The following is a 9473-nucleotide window of genomic DNA, read 5'->3' on the forward strand; positions in this document are numbered from 1 at the left end:
GCTTTGTTTTACATAATTTGATTACCATCAAAATTTCTATCAATATTCACCTAATATATTGTTTTCATACTCTATGTTTTGTTGTATTTTATTATTTCAATTCTGCAAAAATCAAAATAATTTGGTGAAATTCAGAACTGTCAAAAGTTTAAACCGTTTAGTTAGTCGATCTTCCCACATGATGCAAGTGTCTGCGTAGGTAATAGTGTAAGATGAACGATTTCAATACTAACTGTGCTAACATAAGCTGGTTCAAACCCCAATAGAAACTTTTATTTTTTTTATTTTTTTTTATACATTTTATGATTGTAAGTATATTTTATTATATAATTTTTTTCAGAAAATACGTATTTAGATAAAAATGTGGCTGACAATTATTGTTCAGAAATAATTTGTGGCATTTTTCAATGTGTTTGTGTGTGTTTTATTCTTTAATTTTTTAAATTTTTGGTATTGTTTTAATAAAATTTTTTGAAAAGTAGTAAGTAAGTATTAAAATTAGTTTAATATTTAAATAAAATATAAATAAACATATAATAGAAGTACATATAACTTCTTACGTGCGTACAAAGTACACACACATTCATTTTTTTGTCAAAAAATATTCAAAAAACGAAGCAAAAAAACACGAAAAAACGCAATTTTCCTTTTTTTTTCGATAACTTTTTTCTAAGGGGGTGTAGGTATATGCGTTGCCTCACAAAAAAATCCATACTTTCACTTTAAAATGTAGTTCCTAATTGTTGGGCTATTTTCCTATATATTATTTTGCAAACATTGTTCTATACCTTTTTTGTATGTAGTTTTATGTATATCTAATAGTACATTTATTAGCATATTAGCAAGAAAAACAAGTTACCTTTAAAAAGGTCTACTGTAGAAGGTTCTAGGACTCATTTTAAGCAAGATAATTTTAATTTCCCGTTTTAACTTCTAACGGTAACCGAGATATGGTGCATCAAAGTGTGATGCTTTCAAAGATTTTTACCATCTTTATGAATGTTTTTTATTACGGCAATGTATATAGGGTGAGGCAGATAACTGGCCTATTAGAAATATCTCGAGAACTAAAGGCAACAGAATCATGAAAATTGGAATGAAGGGGTTTGAAGGATGATCTATTAAATGAAAATATTTTCATCTCTTTGCAACTTCCGGTTATACCGGAAGTTGCTTATGACTTCGTTTTCTTAAATGGGACACCCTGTATATTTTTACATTTTTGGATTCTCTTCGATGTCTTCTTTCTTAAAATATGAGGTTTTGTAATATTATACAGGGTATTTTAAAAGATAATTACGTTTTTTTATTAATTTCGTAGCAACATTCACACCCTGTAGAATTGTAGTAGTTTGACATCTAAAACTCTACTTACGTTCAAATGATTTTTAATATACTCTACTATTGTTAAGAATCATTAGTATAGCTAAATTTTTAATTTTAGTATACAGGGTTGGTCGAAACTCGGAATGAGTATTTTCTGAGTTTTCTTAAATGGAACACTCTATATTTTTGTATTGTAATGAATTGATATTTTATGGTACTTCTTTATTTCTGAAGCATTCCCTATACCTAACTGCTTTAATTTGTGAGTTATTGGTGATTCAAGCTAAACATTAATTGCAACAGAAAATACGTAAAATTTTATTAGGTTGGCCGTGAAAATACTCAATCCCAAATAATTTTTCAGAAATAAATACATATTAATCCAGACTGGTCCTTAAAATTACCAATAATGGTTTAGCTATCAAAATACCTACGTAGTTAAGATTGTTGGTGCGATTAACAATTAAGCACAAATTAAAGCAGTTAGGTATAGGGAAGGCTTAAGAAATAAAAAAGCACCATAAAATATCATTTCATTACAATACTAAAATAGAGGGTGTTCCATTTAAGAAAACTCAGAAAATACTCATTCCGAGTTTCGACCAACCCTGTATACTAAAATTGAAAATTTAGCTATACTAATGATTCTTAACAATAGTAGAGTATATTAAAAATTATTTGAACGTAAGTAGAGTTTTAGATGTCAAACTACTACAATCCTACAGGGTGTTAATTTTGCTACTAAATTAATAAAAAAACTTAATTATCTTTTAAAATATCCTGTATAATATTACAAAATCTCATATTTTAAGAAAGAAGACATCGAAGAGAATCCAAAACTGTTAAAATATACAGGGTGTCCCATTTAAAAAAAAAACGAAGTTATAAGCAACTTCCGGTGTAACCGGAAGTTGCAAAAAGATGGAAATATTTTCATTTATTATATATCATCCTTCAAAACCCCTTTGTTCCAATTTTTATGATTCTGTTGCCTTTAGTTCTCGAGATATTTCTAATAGGCCCTTTATTTGCCTCACCCTGTATACATAGATACCTAAACGTACAAAGGATATACTTAATAAAAGTTAGTAAACATTTGAAAGCATCATATTTTGATGAACTATATACTTTCATGATGAATTATGATGAACTATGTACGTCAAGAAGGCAAAGTTTATGAGAATATCGAAAACTCAAAGAAATAACGAGAATCTCTTCATAACTAACAAAATGTCGAAGGAGTCGACCAATATGCATACCTTAAAACAATGATCAACTCCATAGGTGATTACTTCCAGGAATTCAAAATCAGAATAGAAAAGGCTAGAGAAATTTTAACAAAATGAGAAAAGTGCTCTGCACAAGAGATTTGAAGTTGTATCTAGGAGTTAGGTTGGCTAGGTGCTACGTTTTCTCGACTTTCTTTTATGGAATGGAAGTGTGGACCTTCAATGCGGTATCAAGTATCAATGAAAAAACTAGAACCATTTTAGTTTTGGGTGTACAGAAGACTTCTGAAAATATCATGAATAGAACACGTCACAAACAAAGAGGTTCTGAAAAAGATGAATAAAGAAAAGGAAATCTTAAATAACATCAAAACAAGAAAATTATAATACCTCGGACATATTACACGTGGAGAGAGGCACAAATTGCTCCGATTGATTATGCAGGGAAAGATTTAAGGAAAAAGAAGCATCAGGAGATGTAGAATATATCATTGCTGCGCAACCTGTGATAATGGTACGGATGTATATCAAATGAACTTTTTAGAGCAGCCGTCTCTAAAGTCTGAATAGCTATGATGATTGCCGACCTCCGTCGCGGAGATGGCACTTAAAAAAGAAGATATCTCTGTTACAGTTTGTCCCAGAATCTCTTACAATAATCTTATAATACAATAATAAGAATAGGAAACAAGCCTCCTTTAATATTTATCAATTTATATACCTAATTATGCAAGGAACGAAGTTAAAATAAAAAATTAAAAAAGAGCAGTAAACGTTAGCAAAAATCATTAACAGTAGAACATTTTGAAGAACCATTTCTTTCTTAAAATTGGTACTACAACCTTCTCCGATAGCACATTTTAAAGGTAATTGATTTTTCTTTCTACTAATTATTCCATTATGCAACTTAAAACTTCGTAAAAAATAGTTACGAATTTGTATAGTTACGAACTGTCGCCGTTACGAAGTGTCGCTGTTACGAACTGTCGCCGTTACGAGTTGTCCGTTACCACTTATCCGGTTACGAATCGTCGCGTTACGAGATGTCTGGTCACGGAAAAATTTACCCAAAAAACGGTGAGAGTTGCGAATTTTGAAAAATCGTGTCCCGGAAACTGTAAATTCTAGTGACTTCTATTTAAAAGAGGAAAGATACAAGTTTTTTTTGTGTGAAGCAACACCTATACATACAGGGTGTTTGGTAAAGAATGGGCCATAGCTTAACCTTAAATTTCTGAGCTTAAAATATGGCGATTTAAATTAACTTACCTTAGTGCCAAAGTTGATAATAGCCGAAATACGTCAAAGTTAAACTTTTATTTTATTTATTCTTGAATGTTTCCTGACAGACATGCGATAGCAACACGAAATTTGGTAAGCGGTGGATTTTTGGGACGAGAAATATTATAAATTCCCCACCAAAAATGATGTACTACTCAGAGGGCGCCACATACGCCATTCAGCGCTCATTTAATACGTTCAATTTTTTTTATCCCAAACTCCACGTACTTTTTGAATCAAAATTTTTTCTCTCTTAATATTTTTACTTAAAAAATGTATACTACATTCATCTCGCTAAACTCAACTGATTTCGAGATAAACGCATTTTAAGCCTGCGATCCAACATAATTTTTTGCATAATATCCCTGTAGTTAGACCCGAAAAATAAACTTGAAACCATAATAATTGTGCCAGTTCTCATATTTATGTTATTGCACCGCAAATTCCATTTGAAGAAATTTGCGATGCATTTTTGTAAATTTTTATACTTTTAAGTTATTTTTCGGGTGTAACTACAATTATATTATGCAAAAGATTATGTTGCCTCGCAGATTTAAAATGCGTTTATCTCGAAAAGGGTTGAGTTTAGCGAGATGAATGTAGTATACCTTTTTTAAATAAAAATGTTAAGAGAATGAAAGTTTTGATTCAAAAACTATTAAATAAGCGCTGAATGGAGTATGTGGCGCCATCTGGACAATACATCATTTTTGGTGACGAATTTAACTTTCTCGTCCCAAAAAACCCCTGATTACCAAATTATGTGTTATTATCACATGTCTGGAAATATTCAAGAAAAAATAAGATAAAAGTTTAACTTTGACACCCTGTATTTTGGTTATTATCAACTTTCGTAAGTTAACTTAAATCGACCTATTTTAACTTCAGGGAACTTTCGTAAGTTAACTTAAATCGACCTATTTTAACTTCAGGGATCTGAGGTTAAGCTATGGCCCATTATTTACCAAACACCCTGTATACTCTCGTGAAAAAAGTTATGGGACACACGGTGTTCAAGAGAAAATCTAAATAAAAGTTGATCGAACCCCCTATTTTTTTTGCTTTTATGCTTGCATTATCCCTTGTAGATCACAAATACGTCAAAATTAAAATCGGCTACGGGGCACTTTTTGCGCATGCCTAAAAGAAGATTTTTTCTATTTATTTTCCTGTTTTTTTATTTTTCTTTATCTGCATAATCGGATTTTCATATATTTTAATATGTGTGAGTATGTATATGATATGTATACACACTCACACATATACACACAGACATGCACATACACACACAAATATACCGGGTGTTGAATAGTCAAACGGCCATAGGAAACAATGGGGAATTCTAAACTGTTGAATTTCTGCTTCCCTAATTATTTTAAATCAAATGTCATGAGAAACTATTTGTAGAGGACTTGAAATCTATATTAAAAACAAATGTTAATGTTCTACGAATTAAACACATTTCAAAATTTTGCAAAAATATAAAGCAATTGCCAGAGAATTATTAGTCCAATCGACCTCTAAAAGTCAGATTTGACCTCTAAAAACCATACGAATTAGCTGAATTTTGCTAAAAATATCAACTTTGGTACCCCAAAAAAGATGCAAAAAAGATTGCCGGTCCTACCCCGGGCTTCCCCCTAAAACTACCCGTCGTAGAGGGGAAATCGAAAACTTCATATTACCAAGAATATGTTTACACCGTATAAAAAAATGATTTAAACAAAATGTAGCTCAGATATTGAACAAAAATATTTGTTAGCATTTTTTGTGCAGAATGAACCGTTCTTTCAACGCTTGAAGCGACCGGCGATTTTAAATGTCAGTTACGCTCGCGAGCTCAATTTTTTAAATATAATTTGTATCTACTAGACGGTCAAAATTCAATATCTTTTGATCAGAGCGTCCTATTGACAAAAATCCAAATGCATTTTAAAGATAAAATATGTTCAGCTTTGGTGTCTAATTTTTTCATTTTGTAGCAAATGAAGTTAGTTTGTTCATAAGATTTTTAGAGGTCAAATCTGACTTTTAGAGGTCGATTAGACTAATAATACCCTGGCAATTGTTTTACATTTTTGCAAAATTTTGGAATGTGTTTAATTCGTAGAACAATTTTAACACATGTTTTTAATATAGATTTCAGTCCTTTACAAAAAATAGTTTCTCATGACTTTCGATTTAAAAGAATTAGGGAAGCAGGAATTCAACAGTTTAGAATTCCCCATTGGTTCCTATGGCCCGTTTGACTATTCAACACCCGGTATATTTGTGTGTGTATGTGTATGTCTGTATATGATGTGAGTGTGTATACATATCATATACATACTCACACTTATTAAAATATATGAAAATCCGATTATACAGATAAAGAAAAATAAAAAAAACAGAAAAATAAATAGAAAAAATATTCTTTTACGCATGCGCAAAAAAGTGCCCCGTAGCCGATTTTAATTTTGACGTATTTTTGATCTACAAGGGATAATGCAAGCATAAAAACAAAAAAAAATAGGGGGCTCGATCAACTTTTATTTAGATTTTCTCTTGAACACCGGGGACAAAAAGAACAAATGCGATTTTTAGTATTTTTTTTGTTTTGCTTTTTAAATATATTTTTATAAAAAAAATTGACTTTAGAAAGTGACATTTCGATAAGAAATTTAATTTTGAACAGGTACGTTGTACGTAAAGAGCATAAAATTTACCTTGATGCATCCTAGTGCATAAGGACCAATTCACTCCTTTCTTAAAAACGCATCCCTTTGAACGGTAGCTCTCCTCGGTTTTTTCATATTTGGGGGATTCATTGACCACATGAAACAATAAAACAACTTTCACGTTGTAGTTCCTTTCTAAAGTACATACATAATAGCCTATTACGATTAACGATGTTATAAGAATAGATAGAACGTGTTGATACTTACTGCCCAACATTGAACGAAGAAAACTAACACCACAGTCACGAATAATTGTAAGTTTAAAAACATTTTTAATAATGATACTGTGCTAAAGGGAGGTATTCCTTATAATATAAATGGTGTTATATTATGTTTTTTCTGTTTCGGCAAAGTACTGAAGGGGCGTACGTACATGCTGGTGTCGATTTACAAGTCTGTTATCGAATTTTTAAATGGTCTGTTGCTTATTATGAAAATAATGATACAAGGTGAGTCAATGAGATTTAAAGTTATTTATTGTTTAAAGGCATCACTTGGTCAATTTTACTTTTTCTGGCACCGAATGTCTATTAGGTTTCCGAGGCCAGACGGACACTATCCCCCGCTTGTGGAAGTCCACAATATGGCTACGTAGAAGGCAACAACTATCTTTGAAGCTGCAAAGTTACAAAATATTAAGTTAAAAATGGTCAGATTAGATATTTCCATCCATTCCCGGGCCACTTCCCGGAAGGCATCCAGTAGAGATGTTGAAAAAGTATCTATTCGTTATAAAGTACTCGTTACTTACGAATACCGAAAGTAACGATTACTATACAGAGAGGCAAATCGTTACTTTGATTACTCTAATTACTTCGTTACTTCGTACCAATCGTATCAGAGCGAGTAACGACTATTGTAATTCCAGCAGTACACTTGATTACTTTCTACCAACGAGTAACGGACGGGACCGGTATTTTACGAGTGTTATCGAATATCGTTATCGCCATGAAGCGTTTTAAGGGAGTGAAGGTGAGGAGAAGATAGAAGATGAAACAGAGGGAGGTATAATGGTATACGTAAATTATGTAAAGTATGTCATTAACAAAGGTCGAATGCGAGAACCCTATATTTTTATTTAGATCTACGCGGTTTGCCGATGTAGATTAGATAGTAGATAATTCACAAATTCACAGAATGAAAATAAAACCTACCTACTGACTGACAAATACGATTCTCGATAGGATTACCGATACTCAAATAAAAAAGTAATCATAGTAATCAAAGTAACGAATACTGTAAATGATTACTTTAGACAAAAGTAACGATTTGTAACGAATACTCGAAAGTAACTATAATCAATATCACTAGCATCCAGACGAAACGGTGTCGCAATCATTGTCAAAGAAGAGATTAAAAATAAATTACTGAATATTAATATAATACAAGTCTAGGCATCAACAGCTGAAAACCCAGATAGGGCTGGATCCTGCGTATCAAAAAAGTTGAAAATTTGTTAATAGCTTAACGGTGTCTAGTCGGACAAACTTTGATGTATGGGAACACTGGAACAGGGGAGGTTTGAATTGTGGAACGTGATTTAATTATGGAACGTGTCATTCTGACAAGTTAATGATTGTAAAGACTGTAAAGATTGTAAAGATTGTAAATATTGTAAAGACTAGCAGGTTGTTTTTAGGTTTATTCAATAGCAAACTTTATATAATATATGAAAACATTTTTGTCCAACAAATATGTTGTGTATTTTAATAAGTCCGACTCGTAGAACATGTCAAATGACAGGAATTATCATCATCATCCAGCCTTCTGCATTCAAAGTTGAACATAGGTCTCCCCTAATTTCTTCCAATTTTGTCGGTCTTGGGCTTTCTGCAACCAATTCCCAGCAATCCTTTTGACATCGTCTGTCCATCGTGTAGGTGGTCTACCTCTACTTCTTCTGTCTTCTCTTGGTCTCCACATTGTAGTTTTTTGGGTCCACCTCCCGTCCTTCATTCTGGCTACATGACCCGCCCAATTCCACTTCAGCCATGCTACTCGCTCTATGACATCGGTGACGCCTGTCCTTCTTCTGATTTCTTCGTTTCTGATTCTGTCTCTGAGAGTCAGTCCAAGTAGTGACCGTTCCATTCTTCTTTGGGCCACTCTAAGTTTCGTTGCTGTGGCCTGGGTTAACGATAATGTTTCAGCGCCGTAAGTCATGACTGGAAGCACACATTGGTTGAACGTCTTCCTTTTCAAATAATTTGGCAAGTTGGTCTTGAAGATGTCTGATAGAGCTCCATATGCGGCCCATGCTAAGGTAATCCTACTCTGTAATTCAGCAGTTTGATTGTCCCTGGCAATTTGGATTTCATGCCCTAAGTATTTATGTTTATGGACCAATGCTATTTCGTTGACGTCGACTTTTGGATTTTCGCTTGGTACCAGGTTTGTCATGTATTGTGTCTTTCCAAAATTTACGTTTAAATCAACTTTTTTACAGGCGGCATCTAACTCAGTAAGCATAGTTCTAATCTCTTTTAAGTTGTCTGTTATAAGAACTATGTCGTCTGCGAATCGTAAGTAGGAGAGCCTTTCACCGTCGACATTTATTCCTTTGGCGTCCAACTCCAATTGTTTGAAAGCATGTTCAAGGACTGCCGTAAAGAGTTTGGGAGATAAAGTATCTCCCTCTCTAATTCCTCTTTTGATTTTTATAGACTTGGTATCTTTGTGTAGTCGGACGGTCATGGTTGCATTATTGTATATGTTCGCTATCAGTTTGGAGTACCGATAATCTATACGACTTTCCTCCAATGCTCTCATTATGCTGTTAATTTCAATCGTATCAAATGCTTTGCGAAAGTCTACGAAAGCCAGGACCAATGGTCGGTTTCCAATTTTGTTTCCAGTCTATTTGTTATTATTCTTGTGAATAACTTGTAGAGGTGGTCTAATAGGCTTATGGGCCGGTAAT

General features: G+C 32.8%; 1 protein-coding gene across 1 annotated transcript in view; it reads right to left on the minus strand.

Moving 5' to 3' along the window:
* The window catches only part of LOC114331673 (GILT-like protein 1), a 31405-nt gene extending 24480 nt beyond the window's left edge, over positions 1–6925 (minus strand). Inside the window, exon 1 of the mRNA XM_028281293.2 lies at positions 6761–6925. Coding sequence (XP_028137094.2) covers positions 6761–6823 — 63 coding nt within the window. The 5' untranslated portion in view covers positions 6824–6925. The remainder of the gene's footprint in view (positions 1–6760) is intronic.
* Positions 6926–9473: the final 2548 nt, after the last annotated feature.

The sequence above is a fragment of the Diabrotica virgifera genome, chromosome 2 (genome assembly GCF_917563875.1).
Source record: "Diabrotica virgifera virgifera chromosome 2, PGI_DIABVI_V3a".
Taxonomy (NCBI): domain Eukaryota; kingdom Metazoa; phylum Arthropoda; class Insecta; order Coleoptera; family Chrysomelidae; genus Diabrotica; species Diabrotica virgifera.